The sequence below is a fragment of the Taudactylus pleione genome, unplaced genomic scaffold (assembly GCF_031769625.1).
Source record: "Taudactylus pleione unplaced genomic scaffold, aTauple2 ptg000154l, whole genome shotgun sequence".
Lineage (NCBI taxonomy): Eukaryota > Metazoa > Chordata > Amphibia > Anura > Myobatrachidae > Taudactylus > Taudactylus pleione.
Genome location: NW_028284556.1, coordinates 21866302 through 21888134, shown reverse-complemented (window position 1 = coordinate 21888134; position 21833 = coordinate 21866302). Strand labels below are relative to the sequence as shown.

The following is a 21833-nucleotide window of genomic DNA, read 5'->3' as shown; positions in this document are numbered from 1 at the left end:
CAATAAAGATCTATGGGACTTATGTTATACCCTCGTGACACCATTCTACTGAAAAAGCCTATTCTGGTAATCAGATAACATCCTATTCAGTAGAATGGTGTTCTAGAGTGCATAACTAAGACCCATAGCATTTGTTTAATAGGTCTAGGTGTTCTAAACATTTTACGATTTCCTCAGGATGTGCACACCATTTGCAGATGTATGGTTTGTGATGCAGATGCTTTTTATAGATAGAAGTATGGAATATTTTGTATTCATGGACAATAATGGTATGGTGGAGTAGTGTGTTGATCGCTTGATCCATAACCTGGTGGATGGATATATAAAACAGTAATGTACACAAACTAATTACATAGAAAAATTCAGGCACAACAATATCAATATTTTAAATATAAATAAATTAAATATGAATGAAAATCTTCGTCAGCTGTTCCTAATAGGTGTCAATCCTCCTTCCCCAATAAAGAACAAATGCAAAAATTCAGATGTATACTAATTGCTCTGTATACATCTCAATAGCACTCATCCAGAGTGCTATTGAAGTATGCAATTTGAAAACAATATAGCACAACAATAGACCTACAAACAAAATCATAAAAAATTACTGCAATTTATTGTGCTATATTGTATTAAAGTATACATCTGAATTTTTGGATGGATATTTGTATGCTTGAGGTTTGAATGGATATATGGATGTTTCTATCTGACAGAGCTGCTTTGGCTTATGTGTCAGAAGATGGATGTCTTTAAAAAAAAAAAAAAAAAGACTCTTAGAAAACAGAAAGGTCAAATTAAATTTCATTATTATGGATAATAAAGTTACATTTTAACCACTTTAAAAAACATGCATAGTAATAGGTTGTTAATGTGCAGTAGTTATAAGAAACATGTATATATATATATATATATATATATATATATATATATATATATATATATATATATATATACACATACATACACATATACACATGCACACACATATACACGCATCGCTGTACATTGTATGGATTTTTAATAAACACTCTGGTGTTTGAATCTATTCAGGAGTGCCGTTTTCCTGCATTTGTATCCTGGGCACACTAATCTAAATGTTGGTCTTTGGAGTGCCCATTTCTTTCAACATTTATATTTATTATGTCACTATATATACCTGTATTGTTGTCATAAAACTTGATATGACGATCTTCATGAGCAGTGATGCTGATAGGAAGAGTTGGATGGCTAATTACTCTGTTTATTTGGCAGCTGGAATGAACAGCTATAGGGAACAAAACAAACAGGTCATAAGTACAGCATTCATTTTACCATGGTGAAAGCTCCCTTTTTGTTGGTTAAGCAACCACTTTAATTGATCATGGTATTTTTTTACTTTGGCGATCCATGCAAAAGGCTATTGAATGCTAAAAATATATTCCAGAGAGTAAAAGCATTACTCTTTTAAAGTGAATATACTGTTAGGGCCATATATAGTCAGACACTGACAACATTTTGTTATTTTAGCTGTTTACCAAACTATATTTAAAGTTACAATTTTTTTAACGAATATGGTTTGAAAGTGCAAACTATCAGCTTTAATTTGCTGGTATTCACATCCAAATTGGAGGAAGGGTTTAGGAATTACAGCTGTTTAATACGTAGCAACCTCTTTTTCAAGGGCCCAAAAGTGATTTGACAAATAACTTAAAAGCTGTTTCAAGGGCAGGTGTGGGCTGTTCCTTCATTATTTCTTTATCAATTGAGCTGGCAAAAGTTCTGGAGTTTATTCCAAATGTAGCAATTGCATTTGGAAGCTGTTGCCATGAATCCACAACTAGTGGTCAAAGAGCTCTCAATGCAAGTGACACAGGCCATCAGTAGGCTGCAACAACAAAAATAAACCATCAGATAGTTAGCGGGAACCTTGGGAGTCGTCAATTCAACAATTTGGTACATTGAGAGAAATAAAATGCACTGGTACTGGCACTCAGGATTGATGTCCCTGGAAGACAGTGTTGGATGATCACAGGATCCCTTCAATGGTAAAGGAAAACCCCTTCACAGCATCCAGCTAAGAGAAGAACACGCTCAAAGAGGTAGGCATATCATTATCTAAGTCTACCATAAAGAGAAGACTTTACAAGAGCAAATTCAGAGAGATCACCACAAGATGCAAACCATTCATTAAGCTCAAGGGAATCGGTATGATTTACCGCCGAACACATGTCCAGCGGTTGGAATCACGACACCAGCATCCCGGCAGCAGTGGAAATCCCGATCGTCATCAGGTAAGTATTAGCTAACCTAATTCTACCCCCTAACTCCCTTAGGGGTGCCTAACCCTAACCTCCCTCTCCCCAGGACTTAACCCTAATCCCCCCTCTAAGTGCCTAAACCTAACCCCCCATTCCCCGCTGCCTAAACCTAAGTCCCCCGGGGGGGTGCCTAATCCTAACCTCCCCCCGGGGGTGCCTAACTCTAACCCCCCCTTCCCCTAGCCTACACCTAACCTCCCGGGGGGGGTGCCTAACCTTAAACCTAGCCCTCCCCCGGCGGCTATCCGCGCCCATTCAATCGGGCTCCCGGCGTATGTCTAATGAGAGGCGACGGCATATCGACGCCTGTCTTTAGACCCTTGCCAGGATATTACAGTCGGGGAGCCAGCTCTCAGGATTAGGTTCGCCGGCTTCCCGACTGCATACCACCTCAAGAACTATGAGATTTTGCCAAATTTTTTTGTAAAAAAAGCCATCCCGGATATGGAACTAAGATCAACATGTACCAGAATGATGGGAAGAAAAAAGTATGGTGAAGGCTAGGAATGGCTCATGACCCGAAGCATCTGTAGAACACAATGGAGGCAGCGTGATGGCATAAACATGATTGGCTTCCAATGGCACTAGGGCACTAGTATTTATTAATGTGACAGAAGTAGTCAAAATTATTCTGAAGTGTATAGGAATATACGGTCTGCTTAGACTCAGCCAAATATATCAAAGTTGATTGGATGGCGGCAACAGTACAGATGGACAATGACCCAGACACACTGTGAAAGCAACCCAGGAGGTTTTAACCCCTTTCCAAAAACTGCTCAAAAAATTACAGGCTTTTTTTTTAATTTTTTTATTAAATTAGGTCAACAATATCTTTTTAATACTTATCTAACACGATAAAAAAAAAAAAGTTTGGAAACATTTAACATTGATTTTACTATATTGGTTATCGATATATCGGACTATCGATGCTTATAACATCACGACTTCGCTTTCCCCAGCAGCTGCTCCTCTAAGCAGCTGCTAGGTACTCACTGGGGGGCTGCGGGGATAATTTACATTTCCCACCTCTCTGCAGCCGCCGGGTGGGAGGTCCTACCATATTGACCAATCAACAGTGAACAGAAGCACGGCAATCACTGGGGGAGGGTGCAGAGATGCCTGGAGGTCCCTCTGCTATTGGCAGCTGCTGGAAGATTATTAAAATTAAAAGTAGCTGCATCAACTTCAAATGGTTTTGAGACACTCTGGTTTTGTTATAATGTGGTAAAATTATTCTAATGCATATTAAAGTTTCGTAAATGGTACTCTCACCCTACACTTTGCAAACGTATGTTGTACTCTATACAAAGTCAGTAAAATGACATCTGTTGAAGACTCTACAGCATTTTCACATTCAGCGAAACTGCATTTAATTGGGAAGCATTTATTTCATATGTTTACTGCTCTCATTACATTATATGTTTCTACAGCTTAACTGATGGTACTGCATCATTGCCAAGTTCTCTTTCCATGGCATTCTACCATATTTATCTTAATTATTTCTCTGCATACTAACAGAAGCAAAATGGATCATACACTTTGCGTATCTCTAACCCCTTCAATACTATGGACAAATGGAACTTGTCCTCATAATGCAGATCTAAAGTGCCCACTTGTGCTCAGCATTACAGGAGTTTAGAGAAAGGGAAACATACCTTAAAGTCCCCCACTACTAGTTTCTGCCTTTAGGTAGACTGGGCAATGACTTCACCACACCATGTCCACACCACGTCGATCGTTTTTTTAAAGTTGCAGTTATTTACAAGGCAAAGCCGAACTGGCTTTGCCTTGTAAATGCCTGCAACTTTAAAAAAACGATCGAGATCAGTCTGTATCCCGCACCTCCGGCAGACTCTCTCTATTATATCCCGCCCCAAGCATTTATTAGGCAAGAATGGGCGGCCATCAGTCAGTATGTGGCCCAGAAGTTGATTGACAGCATGCCAGCGCAAATTGCAGAGGTCTTGAAAAAGGGTCAACACTGCAAATATTGGCTCTTTGCATAACCTTAATGTAATGGTCAATAAAAGCCTTTGACACTTATGAAATGCTTGTAATTTTACTTCAGTATACCATAGTAACATCTGACAAAAAGGACTAAAAACACTGAAGCAGCAAACTTTGTGAAAACCAATACTTGTGTCATTCTCAAAACTTTTGGCCCTGACTGTACATTGACCCAAAACTAGAATTAAAAAGGGATCACATAGTTCTACTAGCTTGAGGTTCGACTTTCCCTTTGATACAGGCAAACAGACTCCAGCGTCATATATGCTACCAACATGGGTTGTTTTCAAAACAAAGTATAGTTGATGTCCCTCATACATGAACAGATCAAAGAGCAAGACAACAGCACCACCAAACTGGTAGTTGCAGTGACAAAAGCTTCCCTGCACAGTCAAAGCCTATGAGATAAGCCAGTCCCAAAGTAAGTAAAAGCATGAATTTAACTATAACTTAATGAAAACCTATATTTGGGTCTCCTATTTGCAGTCCAACATAATCCATTTGCTTATTGATTGCCTAAAAGTTTAATTGTGAAACTGGTGCAATCTGTCCCAGACATTCACAGTCAGGGTGAAGCTGTTAATAAATGGTTGTTCTACTCACATTTTTTTTCTCCCTTATCAGGCTCTGCAGTGTTCATCTCCCTTAGAGGTTTCAAATAGATGGATTTGTGTCTTCCCTGGTCTGGATGGATCACTGGCCCCGTATAAAACTAGACACTGTTACAAGAACTAGGACCATGGGTGGCTTGGTGCCACCGCATTTTAGATTTTATTATGCAGCTCAATTATCCAACCTGAAATGTGTGAAGAATGCAGATGACTCGGCCTTACAAACCCTTTTAGTCACACATGCTAACCCTTCCCATCCTCCTCTCCAAGCATTGTTGGGGGTGTGGTGACATGCTCTAAGCTACCTAAGCATTAGAATTTGTGGTTTCTAAGATTTTGGATGCCCAGGATCTGGACCCAGTTAACCCCCCTTGGGGCATATAGAGGCTGCTAGAACTTGAGTGCCTGCAGGCTAGAGCCCTCTGACAGGTGAGGAGTGGTCTCTACAGGAACACTTAAATAATTTGCTCAACGCCAGTCTGAATTTGATATACCAAATTAATACTTTTAGAATACGGTGGGTTATATTCTAGGTGCTTGCAACTTAGACAGACCCTGGAGGGAGAAGCACTAAGCCTTTGAGAGTGATAAAAGTTGAGAGAGATAAACTACCAATCAGCTCCTAACTGCCATGTTACTGGCTGTGTTTGAAAAATGACAGTTAGGAGCTGATTGGTTGGTACTTTATCTCTTCCCAAGGCTCAGTGCATCTTCCTTATCTGCTCAATTCTCTAGTGGTCCTCCAGTGATTCAGAGATGTACCCTTAAGAAATGTATGGATATGTTAGACTTCCGTAAAATAGTCTACTTTGTTTACTCCTATATCCTAGATGCTCACCATTCAGATGCCTTGTCACATCTTAGAGAGAACTGAGCAGCTCACACAAGCCTACAGAAAGACGAGGAGTTGGGAGAGGTTTTGGGTAGCCCTTGAGGATACACTGCTTGAATTACCAGCGAATTCATATGTTCATTACTCATAGGATTGATCATGCATCTGAACTTAACCTAATTTGGGGGACAGTTTACTTCTTAACGCCATACATTTTCATACCCTGGGGCTCATTTGGGCAACATTTTCGGAATTTCATATTGTAAGTACATTTTAGCAAAGGTTGGTAAGGGCCAGTGGTCTCCACTGGTGCATCTCTTCCTCTGTTAACACCAGAGAAAGAATTGCTTGCGAGTTTCGGACAAGGAACTTTTTGGCAGGCCTAATAAGCAATTTGTCTTGGTTACCCTGATGTTGGCTAAAAGCAGTATAGCCTAGTTGGGACACAAAAAAATTCAATGTCTAGGTAATGTTGAAATTTGATCGCATATGGGCTATATGCCTGAATTCTCCTTATGCTTCTAGTATTACACTTGTGCAATTTGTTTTAGTGTTCTATACACACAGGCTACCCACTGATGTTATTCTACTCCAAACGCAATATTCAAATGACCAATGCCTGTTACCAATATTCCTATGATCTTATACTTTAAGAGTTGGACAAATAATGCTGTTTACTGTACTATTGCTTTCTTCCAAATAAAACTCAATTTAAAAGTAAATAAATGATCAACACAATCTTCACAAAAGCTGTAGTAAAATACATACCTGTATCTATGCAAGACTCTAATGTTAGAACTTTCTGCCGTGTCTCCATATTGAAGATGCTTGTGTGTCCACTGTTAAAAGATGCCACCATATGAGCAGGGTCACAGCTTACTAGATCCACAGAAGAAGGTATTCCTAATTCTTCAGAACATAGAAATGTGTCATTATTTGTTACGGCCAAATAGAACATAATTTGAAAAAAACTCCAACATACCAAGTTAAATATGGGTGGTTGAGAAATACACATATTAGCATTCTAACAGCTAGAAATGTAACTCAACAACCCATGAATGGGTCATTCCATGCCCAATCATCACAGCTTCCAACCTCACCATCTTAGATTTTCATGAAATTTGGTAGAATGACAGACAAAGTAACTTTCATAATATGTTAGCCCTTTAGTGATACACGGCGCTCATGCAACAGGGTTGCAAACATGACAAAGTGTAAATTTAGGCTTGCAATGTCAACTAAAACTAACAACTTTGCTTCTAATTGTTGTAGAACTTTCATGTTGGTCTTGTTTTGAAGCTAAGGGACCATAGTTTTCATAAAAAAAATGTTTTATATTTAAATATTGACTTTTATATTTCAAGGTCACATGATGTAACCTTTGACCTTGAGTAACTAAAAAAAAAAAAAGGGGTATGTTTAATTTTTTTTTACATAAAGTATGTTATACACCTAAATACAATCTCGCTTTGGTATAAGTTTCATTTTGGGTAGCCTTTGGGATCAGGAGTAAAAAAAAATATTAAGTGCACAGTTGAACCCTTCTTGCACTAACCATGGAACTGGCAAGTTCAGACTTGTCTTGTAGTGTCTGTTCTACAGATAACCATCGGTAGTAACCATCGATGGTTAGCACCACTCAGCATGGCTGCAGCTTCTGCATTGAGAACTAGTGATACAAGACATATTTGCCTTCGGGAGGGGACAGCAAGGTCGACATGGCTGGGGGGGGGACGGCATATGGGGCGTGGCTAGGGATATTACCTGGCATTGGAAGCGATGCGGGGGCGAGATTACTGGCATTGTGAAACAGGGGCCGGGGCCATGATGATGCGATTCAACGTGAATCGAGTCACTGGCCCCCCGTTGCGGGGGTTTGTGTGGGAGCTACAAGGTGGTCCGAGGGGAGGGGGGGGGGCAGCAGGTCGAAAGACTTCTCTGCTTTTCCGGGGGGTGGGTGGGGGGCACGAGGCAGAATTAGGAAACAAGTAAGGAAGATGCTACTAGCAAATGGGTTGCAGCATTGAGTCTTAATGTACTTTTTATCCATTTGTCACGCTCTTGAACAAACTACCACTATTCACTGATAAATTGTATAAGGTAAACGCTCTTAGTTTCGCAGTGAAGCCTTCGTGCGCAGTATGCAATCAGCCGTCTGCACGTGTAATCGCAATAGCGATTCTTAATGAATCAGGCCCTTAGTCCCTTCTATCACTAGTTCTCAATGCAAAATCAGCAGCCAGACTGAGAAGAACACAGTAGGGATGGCCATCGACCATCAATAGTTTACAAATATCGGTGGTTTACTACCGACGGTTGATTGTTTTGCCATCGATGGCAGAGAGCCAATTGTTTTCTGCCATCGATGACAAAGTGGAACCCAATGTGTTTTTTTCTGCTCATGATACAGAACGTGGCCCCCTCCTGGATGTCCGAGAAAGCCACGCCACTTAAGCCATGCCCCCTGGTTTCTTTTGTTTGCCTGCGGCTTGCCAGATGCCCGGCAGCAGTGGCCATTGAATGGTGCAAACCATCAATGATTCAACATAGATTGTTATTGTACCATCGATGGTTATCACCGATGGCACCATCAATGATGACAATTGATGGAAAACCACAGATGGCCATCCCTAGAACACAGAGAGACACTACAAGACAAGTCTGAACTTGCCAGTTGCATGGTTAGCACAAGGAGGATTCAACTGCTATAATTATTTTTTTACTCCTGTTCCCAAAGACTTCCCAAAATGAAACTTACTTCATGTATGAAAAAAATAATGTAACACTTTTTTAGAATTCAAGGTCAAAATGTCACATCATGTGACCTTGAAATGTAAAAGTCAATATTTAAATATAAAACTATTTATGAAACCTCAAAAAGCATGTTTGCAATCCTGTAGCATGAACACAGTATCACTGAGGGCTAACATTTTATATATGTAAGTTAATTAATGCCATCTACCGTCCTACCAAAATTCACAAAAATCTGAGAAGGTCGGGTTGAAAAGTTTACTTTTTTTGTGATGATTTGCATTGAATGACCCAAATATAGATTATTATAGGTCTAATGGGGAATAAGGATATTATACAGCAAAAATAATTTTATGTTCGACTTCAAATGTCGAAATTTTTTAGCAACCTCCTCAGAATAGTTCCATGGTATACTCATACAGTGCTCTAGTATATGGTTTTCAAGAACCAAGGTATAGAATCATTAATACATTTGTTTGCGGTTGATCAATATAGTTTTAATTGCCTTTGTTACGAAGTTATTTTTTTCCATACATTTACTAAAGTAAATTAAGTGGAATGGCTATAAAATGTAATAGCTACCTAAAGCAAAAACATGCTGCAATTTGGATGTCCAATTAGGCAATTTTAAACCATAATTGGTCACAAATTGCCACAAAAAGTGAGCCAATTCCACCTATTTCTGATGAGGAGCCGCAAAACAAAGACTGGAAGACATGGTTGTCGATTTAAGCATTTGACGGCTTAAACCATTGTTTCCCAACCTCGGTCCTCAAGGCACACTAACAGTCCAGGTTTTAGTTATAGCCATGCTTGAGCACAGGTGGTTAAATCAAAATAACTGCAGAACTAATTAACACACTTGTGCTCAAGTATGGCTATCCTTAAAACCTGGACTGTTAGTGTGCCTTGAGGAATGTGGTTGGGAACCCCTGGCTTAAACAGTCCTTATCTGACTATGCTGATGCAGCAGATCTAAAGGCATATGAAGCAATAATGTCAGTAGTGCGATTAACAACAATCTTTATTGTGGCTGGTATTAAAAAATTTTGACAGTTTTCACAAATAAGCATTAAAAAAAATCATGCAGGGACAGCAGGATTTTTTTTTTCTCCAAAAGACTCCTCCAGTTACAGACACTTGTGTGAGTGCACAGTGTAAGGTTCCGAAATTGGTGCAGGACAGAGGGTGCAGGAGATGGATCCCCATTTCCCTCTGCTTCGTAAATGTATCCATAGGCACAAAATGGCTACCGCCATGTGAGGGACCCCCAAACTGCAACCTCCAGGACTGGGAACTGAAAAGCTGCAGTTTTTGGCACAGCTACTGGATAATTGCAATTTCTACATGATTTATGTAACAAAAAATAAGATATATATATATATATACACTCTAGATTTTCTCCCCAAGTGGTACTCATTGGGGTATTTTAGATTAGGACTAGGATTTTATATATGAAAGTACAACTGTAGAAACAGGTTCCAAGTGGTACACACAGTCCACAATTGATTTTATACAATTTTTTCCACAGCCAAATGAAAAGTGTATTTATATGTGGAAGTATAAATGAGGAATTACATATACATATATAAGACACATGAATGCAGCACATACACGCACCAAAAATACAGAATACTAAGTCCCCCTTTAACAAAACTTGCATCCATTTAACTTGTCCAATACGGTTCCTTAACTGCAGCACAGAAATACCTAAGAGGACTATAGCAGAATACAGCTTTGTCCATCTGCTTATTAATATGGTAATTAAGTTACCTTGGCTCTCATTAAATATGCTTAATGCAGGGGAGGCTTCTAACGCATTCCACACTCTTATTGTGCCATCTGCTGAGGCGGACAACAAACGCTGATGAGCCGCACTGTACACCAAGCCCCACACAGAATCGGAATGGCCTTCAAATGCTACTCGCAGTACAGAAGGATCTGCTCAGGGGAAGAAAAAAAAAAGCACATTTTTAAAAATACAGGTACAAAATTGTCACAGCATATGGTAAATCACACATGTATTCACATTAATGTGTGCCACACTGGAAATCAGGCTACCACAATGTTTGATCAATGTCCACAACACAATTTAAATTACTGTAAAGTCATCTAATCACCGGCAGTAGGTTAGAGAAGGCCATAACTGTACTTACAGTACAAGTGACTAACATTCTCCTAATAATGTATTTTCAGGACATACTATGCAGATAAGAGTCATCCCAGAGATAACAGAATATGCTACATAATAAAAAGGAAATCACTTTAATTAACCTCTTCAGGATGTGTTTTGCTGATCAGACCAGACTGATTTTCATATATTCACAAGTTGCTTTCACCAAGAATGACTTATTTCACCTACTCATACAAATGCTGTATTGTTATTTTTTCCTCCATGACATAACTGTATACTATTGGGATAAATATCCTCTCCATTTGGATATTACAGGGAGAAAGACTTGGAAGTAAATGCACTTAGCCTTGGTTTTACACCTTCATATTTTTACTCTTAGTAGAAGTCAACACTTACAGCTGTGCCCTCATACATCTAGCCTCTATACGCCATGTGGCGCGAGATGCCTGACGATAGTGAACCGCCAGGTCCTGCGTGACTCTGCTAGTGCCAGGCATCTTCTTTTGCCGAAATTGCAGCTTAGTCGCAATGCGATGTACTAGGATGCACTGACCAGATTAATTTAATATGCGACACTTGTATATCTGGGTACCACTGAGTGTGTATACGATGCACAACTGAACTTGGTGTGGAAAAAAGGCCTAGCGGATGTATTGTAGCACTTTGTATATAGATTCAGAGACTCCGTCGCACAGAGATATACAAAATGTTGCATATCAAATGAAATAAGCGCAGCCTCCTGGTGCTTCCTAGTTCCATTATGGCTAAGATGCATTTTCACAAAAAAGAGACACCCGATGCTAGCAGGGTAGGACCTGGCGAGCCGAGGGGGGCTATTTGGCTGCAGCAATGATGTATGAGGACACATCTGAATATTCAAAAGTTTGAGACCTCCAATGTTTATTTTCAACAAGCGACCTTTGGGGGCCGCATTGGACAACCCCCCCTATCTATAAAAGGACTGCACATTACTCTATTTCAGTAGTAGGTTAAATCAATACATTTAGTCAATGAAAGAGGCACTTCGCTCTGTAACATCATATCAACAGGCCTATTAAAGAAGGGCTACAATCCATAACAAATAAGATTACAAAAGGAGCAAGGAACTGGGCACAGCAAGTGAAGGCTTGGAGGGTTGACAGTGGCTACAGGGCTGCATGTTGTTCACTGCTGTATAATAGCTCACAAATAAGTGTCATATTACATAAATCATCATATTATAAATGGTTTGGGTTTTTATGCAGTTTGTGTTTAACCGCCTAAGGAAAACTTGTGTTTGCTGGTAATACAGCCTGTGTTTACATGTACGAACACTAGTATAGATATTGACAATATCATAACTTATGTTAGAACATGTGCCAAAATGTCCTAAGACTAGGCTAAAAATCCAACAAGCCTAAATCTCATGAAACCCAAAGAACTCTCCCTCCTTTATAGAACCTCATCGACATTTCTAGGCTAGGCAAGGCATCCTTACTGAAGGGATGGGCAGAAGCGCTATAATAGCTGGGAATGAGTTGCGCATGCCAAGGGATTAATGAGACAAAGATACTTTTGAGAGAGTAAAGGTCTAAATCAGTTTATACTTTTAACTTGTATGTAATTAAACTATGGTTTGGAAAACCAAAGCATGGGTGGCCAGGAGTCCCAATGAAACCTATCCTATTTTGTTATGTACAGATTAACAATTATTGATATATTCTATTTTTTTTTAGAAATAAGATTTACTTTGTAGAAACAAACAATTATACCCCATTTAGACAGAAAAACAAATTAACGGGTCAAACATTTCAACCTGGTAATTTGCTGATCAACACGGGTCCTTTTTTTTTGTCTGAAATGATCAACCCGGGTCAAAAATCCCAGGAATTCGACCCAGGAATATATCAGGGTCGATCCGGGAATTTTGACCCGGGTTGACCCTTTCAGACAGAAGAAATACCTGTGCTAATCAGCAAATTACCAGATTGAAATATTTGACCCAGTAATTTGCTCTTCTGTCTAAAGGGGGATACAGGAAGGGACTGGCAAAACAACCTGGTGCGCAAATGTCGGTTAAAAGCAGAGATTTCGGCTTTTTCCTGTCTGAAAGTGGTTTTATAAGTAGAAAGTTCACAATACTTGGTCACACAGTTTAGAAACACGTGTTGGATACTAAAAGGCGAAGTATATCTGGTGTGATGAATATATAGCAAATGTGGACTTCTGAACAGAAGAAAAATGAATGACAATATTACATGATCTGAACATAACCAGGAATCAGTGTTTAAACCTACCATAAGAATCATATGGATCCACATTGGGATTTGGTGTATTCCAGCTCTGGATAACACCATCTGTTCCACCACTGTAACACTGCTCCCCGGTACTGCTCATTACTACACACAAAACTGGGCCCCTGAAACACAATTATTTTCAGACTTTACTATAGCACACGTACATTTTAATGAGCTATACTTAATTGTGCTATAAACCAAGGTGTAGGCTTGTAACCTCGACCTTCATTTGAGGAACTCTCTCTAGCTAAATTAGAACAAATAAAATCACTATAAGAGGTGGCATTTAGTAGCTAAAGATTTATTTACCTATAATTATAAACCATAATACCAAAGTCAAAATACCTTGTAATAAAGTAGCAATTTGTATACCTCTTACTGCTACACACACACACTTCTCACAGATGTGATGTTACACATCTGTGAGAAGAGGACAGCAGGTCCATCATCAAAGCAGTAACCAAAAACTGAACTTATTTGTAATACATGCCAGTGCACAAGACATCTGGGGGGGGGGGGATATCAATTAGCAGCACTAAAGTAGCGCTGCTAATTGATCGCTGCGGGGCTATCTAATTAGCCCCGAAGTACTGCCCTACACAGGCATTTATCCTGGATATTTTCCGTGAAAATCCCGTAAAATAATTAATGATACGTGCCGTTTATCCACCACCTAAATGGCGAAAACACATAGGTCTGCAAGTTAATCGTGAGTCCTGTGTGTTTTTGGGAGAATTATCTTATTATTTAGTTGGAACTAATAGGATAGGATGAAAAAAAAATCAATGTCGAAAAACGGGGCTAATCGGCGAAAAATCCCCGTTTTTCGCTGATCGCGGCTATCCATTAGGGCCCGAACAATGTTTGGGACTACGTGGATACTCCCCTAGTGTAAGACTTGTGGTAACTAGGTCACTCCTGGAGTTATTTGCGTCATATGATTGCCCCGTACTCTCATCCCCAAACCATTCTTTGAAAGGTTATAATCGTACATACTAATGGGAATAGCTCCAAGGATAGAAATTCTTGAGATGCATGTAGCATGTTAATCATATATTGCACACCATTTCTATTAGATGCAACTCTGCACTTAGGCATTACAAAGGCATTGTATAAACTTGGGACAGATACAAGACATTATCGAACTTGCAATGTACAGGCTCAAGTTCTGCATCCAAAGATGCACTTTAGTTGCAGATCTCCATCTGCTTTTTGCCAATGGTACCCTGTCCATTTTCTCATACATTACCAGTGCAATAGTTTACACTTTTACTAATACAATGCACAAAGTGCACAGAAGAAGCATTACAATTGCATGACTACATTGCAACTAAAATGCACATTTGCTTTAATTTGTTTTACCCATTTTCACCGTGCGTATGTGTTATTATAGGTCTGATAGCGGATATGGAATATATTCAGACAATGAAAAGTCTTACTAAAACAAGCGGCCGCCGGTCTCATAAGTACAGCCCCCCACAGGATCATCAGCCTTAGAATACAATCACATCTAATGTAGCTGATATCACCACCGGTAGGAGGCAGTGTTAAAGAGCTGCAGACACTGAAAAAATTACAGATCAATAAAGGTTTATAAAGAAACATTGATGTCCGTAATTTAGTCAGTGATGGAAACTCCAACTTCATCTCCACACACACTCCCTGCTCTCTGTTTAATAACATTTTAAAAATAATTTCAGAGCATTTGTAGTGGTTATCAATTGCACAGAGGCCACAGAGTTTACATTTTTTACCACTGTTTCTGTTGCTTTACAGAAGGCCAGAACCTTAATAATACTAAATGTGGAGCTCCTTACATAGCCCGAACCCTTTCCCTTCTGAAGTTTAAAAATAAATATTAAACTTTTATTAACGTCAATGTTAATAATTTAAATCTATTGAATCTAACCTAAAAGTCATAATTTAACTAAATAAATAAAACTGTTTTTATTACCTGTGCGCTCTGAATGTATAAATTGGTTCAACGTCAAGAGATGTGCTCCTAGAATGGAGAAATAGAGAAATAATTAAAAAAAACAACTTATTGTATAGCAATATAAGATCCAAGCACAGCAAATAAAACTCAGACCTAAGACAGGATTAATAACCAGTCACCAGGAATGTCTATAGCTGCTCAGAGCACTAACTGCTCCACAACTCTGTGTTGGTTAAATGATCTTCAATCTATTTTGGAACTTTATAAGTAAAGGTGTGTACACACTGGGCGATGAAGTGGAAAACTGCACGATAACGATATTGTTATCTATATCGTCCATTTTTTACACCAAAACGGTGAACGATGACGACGATGCGCGTTCCCGCGGGTCGTTCGTCATGGTCGTTCATCGTGCAAACATGCAGGCCAATCTGACGATATCGTCAGGTTGCTGCATGTTGGGGAATGGGGGAGAGAGCTGGTGCTGAACGAAATTGTTAAAAATATCGTTCAGCGGGTGTGCTCAATGTCATGAACGACATTGAGCACACCCTGCTGGGGACACACTAGACGATATCGCTCATGGAGCATATCGCCTAGTGTGTACGCACCTTGAATGAAAATAAATGAAGGCAAAATACATGACCAAATCTAAAAAAGTGCCTACACACTAGACGATTCGTAAAAGATGTGATGTCGTCAATGATTTCCCTTGAACTACCCCGGCAACTCCCAGACAAAGGATATCTTGCATAAACTGTCCAATCTGACAAACGATCTGACCAACAACCTGTATCTTATTAATGAGATTGGCAGATCTTGCCTGCTGTAGACAAGATATGAAGATGTTATATACGACCCGCATCGTGATCGTTAGTGGACGCTCAGGATTTGGACATACTTTACACGATTTGTCGTTCTGATGCGTCAAAATCAGGCAAAATATTGTCTAGTGTGTACGCACCTTTACGCTGATGTTCCAATGACCTGTTTAACATGTTTTCTAAAATATTTTCTGCAGTAGCTCTTGTGACTAAACGTTACTAGATAGCGGTTGATATTGGACAATAAAATGCGTAATTCATCTCAAGCTGCGTACACACCTATACAATCACACATTCGAAACAACCTTTCAATCGACAATGCTCCCGTTCGGAAGTGCTGATCATAGTCCGATACACGCATACACACATATACATTCCAAGGTGCGATCTTCGATCCCACGTTGCTGAAATATCGCAAGCAAATGATTGTTCCAGCGTACACATTTTCCTGATTTCAAGCTATAGGTGGTGAGGTAAATGTTTTAAGGTAAAGGAAGGATGTATGCTTGTGTCCACTATCAATTGTAGTACTACACAGGCCAGCAAGTTGTGGAACTACTATACACTGTCCAGCAAGCCAAGCCTTGCAGTATAGGTGGTGGGGCAAAGGTTTTAAGGTAATGGAAGGACGTGTGCTTGTGTCCACTAACAAGTAGGTGGCGGGGTAAAGAGAAAAAGAATGGAGAATATGTATATGAAGAGGAGCGTAGCACACAGAATGCTTCCTGAACTTCCTGAGTGTAATTATGCACGTACAGAGAGGCAGCCCCAGGTTTGGTGTACAATCACAAGAACGGTGGAAGGTTCATACACACAGCACTTTCGGTAAGACCAGGCCCAGTCGAATCGGATGAAAATTAAGCTGCACAGAAGATGCGATCCTCCAATCCGACCAGTTTTCATTTGTCAATACAGGATGGAACGTGCGTAAACACTCTTTCGATATCGAACGAACAGATCGAAATCGAAAGAACGGTTGGACAATTGTATAGGTGTGTACCCAGCTAAGCTAGCAGTGAGATCAGAAGGCATCACCTTGTAAAAGGGTTTGGAATCATGTGTAGAGAATTGCTGTTCTTGACACTGAAAACGACAGTCCTTTGACCTTTTAGACAGTTATATTAAACTCAGTACAAGATAGACTTCACTATATCAAACTGTGCACTTCAAATTTGTTACAGTAGGCAACCCTAGTGATTTCTGTATAGAGTAAATCTAGCTAGATAGGTATAGTTGTATTCTTTAAAGTTTGTCCACATATGCATTTTTATCAGCTTTCCAATGCTTGTAGTATATTTTACTTTTAAACAAGGTTAATGACTAAAACATTTTTTTGTGTGTATGTTTTGCTTTACCGGTTATCATGTTGTTGTTGGAACTGTAAGGTTAGGAGGGCCACATGCAGCACAAAGCAGTCTGTTGCCCTTCTACATTTAAGATGGTTTTCCAATGTCAGCTAAGCAAGTTAAGCTGATGTGAATTAAAAATCATTACACTAACTATGATAATACATATTTTAATGTTTACATTAATTTAGCTTCTGTTGTGGTGCATTATTTCAGTGCTTCCAATTTTAATTCCGTGTCAGTCAATGCAGTTTACAAACAGTTTACATATGGTTTCCAAATGTGTCTGGCTTGAACAAGCTTCCTATTTTGTCACAGACGCAGTTAAAAAAAAATAAAACAGGTACCGTACATGTTTACAGGTGTGCCAAGCTAGATGGTTAATCAGATTTATTAAATACATTAGCGTGTATGGAATACGAATGATTCATGTGACTGAAACAAATAGGCAAGCTACTCTTGATGTTTCAAGGTGATGAGAAATGTAGTTCACACATACACAAAAGGAAAGCTTGGCCACCAACTGCAATTCAAAGCATTTAAAAAGCGGAGATTGGAAGAACTGAAGAAATGTGCTACAATTCACATATGTACTTCAGTTCTTGACAACTTATTTTCTGAATGTCATTCATTCAAAATGAAGCTCAAATAATGTACTGTACACAACAGGGAGACGCATGACCTACACTTCATTCAGCCACTTATCAATTATGATGTATAACAAATACAGAACAATTCTGAGTAACTAATACCCCTTTCACATCACCAATGGCGGGTCACACTCGTGATTTCTACACGCGTCCATCCCGAGTGCGAGCTGCCTGAGACCCTTTCAGACTGGAGACCCGATCCGGCAATAATGTTGGGTCTATGATGTCACCGCCACGACTGCTGAGCCGGCGCTTGTGATGAGATCATCTCCAAGCGCCGGCTCTCCCTATGCACTGAACGGGACCTGGGTCGCCTCGACCCGGGTTACCCGTACACATTGCACCGTGACCCAGGCTGAACTCGTGTTCAACCCTGCTTGCTACCAGAGTTGAAAATATGAGATATGGTAAGAACTTACCCTTGTTATCTCTATTTCTACGAAGTCCATAGGGTTCCACAGGATACCTTGGGGTATAGGCGATGGCGGCAGACATCGGGCACCTCAGAGTTCATTCTTCAGCCTCCCAGGATGCACTGGGGTCCCTCTCCTATACCCTGCCCCCGAGCCAAGGCAAATCAATTACGAAACAAGCCATAGGCCGGAGAAGGGGAAGAAAGAGAAAAAAGACTGGAACACACAAGAATCACATTCTCATCAGATGGAGACTGAAACTGGTGACCAGAACAAAGCCCATCTGCAGTACAGGTGCGACAGGGCGGGAGTCCTGTGGAACCCTATGGACTCCGTAGAAATAGAGATAACAAGTGTAAGTTCTTACCATATCTCATATTTTCTACTTCAGGGTCCATAGGGTATCCACAGGATACCTTGGGGATGTCCCAAAGCAGTATCCTTTAAGGGTGGGGACGCTCCTTTGCTGAAAGGAGAATCCGCCGCTCGAAGGAAGCATCCGGAGAGGCGAAGGTATCAAATGCATAATAGCTCACAAAGGTATGGACAGAAGGTGTGGCTGCCTTGCAGACCTGAACAGCAGAGGCACCACGATGAGCTGCCCACGAATGACCCACAGACCGAGTAGAATGAGCTTCAACAGAGGATGGTACAGGAAGGCCCTCATGAATGTAAGCCTCAGAAATCTCCATGCAAACCCACCCTGCCAAAGTCTGCTTAGTGGCAGGCCAACCCTTCTTACGGAAACCATAGAGGACAAACAAAGTCCGAATTCCGAAATCAATTAGTACGGTCAACATAAATCCTTTATAGTCCGTACCACATCCAAGGAGGCCTCACCAACTGAGAGGTCTGGGGAATTAAAGGCCGGTACTATAATTTCGTCATTAATGTGGAAACTAGATACCACCTTAGGTAGGAAACCAGGGCGAGTGCGAAGCACTGCCCTATCTCTATGAAAAATCAAAAGGGAGGGCGACATGAGAGAGCCCCCAAATCTGACACCCTTCTGGCCGAAGCAATGGCCAGAAGAACAGTCTGAGCTGTAAGCCATTTTAAATCCACTGAGCCCAGTGGTTCAAACGGCGGTCCTTGGAAAGCCCTCAGAACCACAGCCAAATTCCAAGGAGCCACTGGTGGAACAAAAGGAGGCTAAATACGAAGTACACCTTGCATAAAGGTGGGGACATCAGGAAGGGTAACAATCCTACGCTGAAACCACACTGATAGGGCAGAAACCTGCCCCTTCAGGGAAGTAAGGTGAAGACCGTGATCGAAGCCCGCCTGTAGGAAAACCAAAAGCCTGGATATCCTCAACACCTGAGGAAAATAGCCTCTAGGTCGACACCATTCAAAGAAAGTTTGCCACACTCTGTGGTAAATTCTTGCAGAAGAAGGCTTCTGAGCTCTGGGCATGGTGATACAGAGATAGAGACAGAGTGGTGAGACAGAGCATGAAAAACCCCTGGACCTTAAAAACGGCTGTCTCAATAACCACGCCGTCAAAGACAGATGACCCAGGTCCAGGTAATGGCAAGGACCTTGAGAAAATAGGTCCGGAAGGTGAGGCAACAGCATCAGAGTGTCTATGGAGAGACCCCGAAGATTTGAGTACCAGTGACCGCTGGGCCATGCTGGAGCTATCAACAGGAGCGTGCCTCCTTCTTGCTTGAACTTCTGAAATACTCGAGGAAGGGGTGAGAACGGAGGGAAAAGGTACGCAAACTGGAAGGTCCACCGCACCGACATAGTGTCTACCAGAAGAGCCTTCTTGTCTCTTGTTCTTGACCCGTACATAGACAGCTTGTTGTCTTGTCAGGATGCCATGAGGTTTTATCTCTGGAAGGCCCTTTTGTTCACTAGGGATTAAAACACCTACTGGTTAAGCAACCATTCCCCTGGATGTACGTCCTGACGGCTGAGGAAGTCTGCTTCCCAGTTGAGGACTCCTGGTATGAACACTGCCGAGACAGCTGGGAGATTGCGGGACACCTGTGTCAGGGCCGCCTGACTTCTAGTTCCTCCTTGGCGGTTTATGTAAGCCACTGTGGTGACGTAGTCTGACTGGACCTGCACATGTTTTCCGTGAAGAACTAGTCTAGCTTGCTGAAGAGCTGTGAATACCGCTCGAAGTACCAATACGTTGATTGGAAGAGCTGATTCTGCAGACGGCCACCTCTCCTACAGAAGTGTGGACCTGTCACAGCCTGCCAACCTCGGAGACTGGCGTCCGTCGTCAGGAGGACAGAGTCTGAGATCCAAAAGGGGCGCCCCTTGTTGAGGTGGGACGTCTGTAGCCACCAGGCCAGAAACAGCCGTACATCTGGAGAAAGCACCAAGGTCAGTGTCTTTATCCGATGGGTACAACCCATTCGATCTGTAGAAGATCAACTTCTGCAGAGGTCTGGAGTGAAAACTCTGCATACTCTACCATGGTGAACTTCGACACCATGGACCCCAGTAATCTGATTGCCGAGTGAAGGGACACTTGGCAACTCTGAAGACAAATATGAATCTTTGCCTGTAAAGCAGAGATCTTTTCCTGTGTCACAAAGATCCTTCGTTGTCTGTGAGGAAACACTTCCAGTTTATCAGCCAGCTGTGAGTCTGCAACACAGATATTGTTCGGTGCAGATGACCCTGAAGTACCCCCATAGACCCTGCTAAGTGCAGAAGGTCGTCCAGATAGGGTAACAGGCGGACTCCCTGCTGCCATAACTGCCATGACCTTGGTAAACACCCTAAGTGCTGTGGAAAGGCCAAAGAGCAGTACCTGAAACTGGAAATGTTGATTGACCACTGCGAACCTGAGGGATCGCTGGTGAGCTAAAGCAACTGGGACCTTCAGGAAGGCATCCTGAATGTACAAGGACACCATAAAATCCCCAGGCTCCATAGCCAATATGATGGAATGTAGGGTCTCCATCCTGATCCAAGGGACCCTCAATGACTTGAGGGACTTGAGGTTAAGAATAGGCTGATAGGACCCATTGGGTGTCAGAACCAGAAAGGGGTCCTCTCAGAGGCAACGAAACAGGCACTATAACCCCCGCTTGTAACAGAGTGCCCTACTTTCTGGAATTCCAGGGCCTTGTCTAGAACTGACTGAAGGCCTGTGGTGAAATACTGGCTGGTAGGCCTTCTGCGGAAGGAGAGGGCGTACCCGTGAGAGACCACTTCTCCTACCCAAGTGTCTGTAGTAGTCCGATACCAGCACTGGGCGAACTGAAGAAGCTGGCCTCCCACCCTGGGGTCCCCCAGAGGGAGGCCCATCCCTTCAGGACTGTTCTCTGGACCTACCGTAGGCCCAACAGGGCCAAAAGGACAAAGTCCTAGACCCTGAAGGAACTTGGGCCGATGGAAGACACGCAGATTTAGCTGCTGCCAAAATGCTCACAATTTTTTCATAGAGCAGAGCCAAAGAGGATCTCACCATTAAAGGGTAAGCATTCCAACACTTTCCTGGAGTCTGCATCAGCGCCACCAAAGGGAGTGGCGCGCCGCCACTACTGCCAAGGAAATTCTAGAAATGAGGAGACCTATAACCAAGGCTGCCTCATTAACATATATGGATCCAAGGCATCTGCCCCGTGTCCATTCACTAGCTACCCAGCTTAGTCATAGCTGGTCTGGAAGCCCCCCCCCCCTTTGTAAGGTAGTATATGGACTTCCAAAAAAGTACCACTTTGCGAAACGTTGCATTGGAGAGAACATAAGCAAGGTTGCAGTACTCACTAGGCATGTAATGAACTACAGGAA

At 41.5% G+C, this 21833-nt stretch overlaps 1 protein-coding gene across 3 annotated transcripts in view; it reads right to left on the bottom strand.

Annotated features, from left to right (window-relative positions):
- Positions 1–21833, bottom strand: part of STRN (striatin) — a 140738-nt gene that overhangs the window by 7361 nt on the left and 111544 nt on the right. For all 3 annotated transcript variants that reach the window (XM_088474400.1, XM_088474398.1, XM_088474399.1), the window contains 5 exons: positions 14860–14907; positions 12906–13027; positions 10269–10436; positions 6513–6653; positions 1154–1261 (listed from right to left, as the gene is read on the bottom strand). In XM_088474400.1, coding sequence (XP_088330526.1) covers positions 1154–1261; positions 6513–6653; positions 10269–10436; positions 12906–13027; positions 14860–14907 — 587 coding nt within the window. The remainder of the gene's footprint in view (positions 1–1153; positions 1262–6512; positions 6654–10268; positions 10437–12905; positions 13028–14859; positions 14908–21833) is intronic.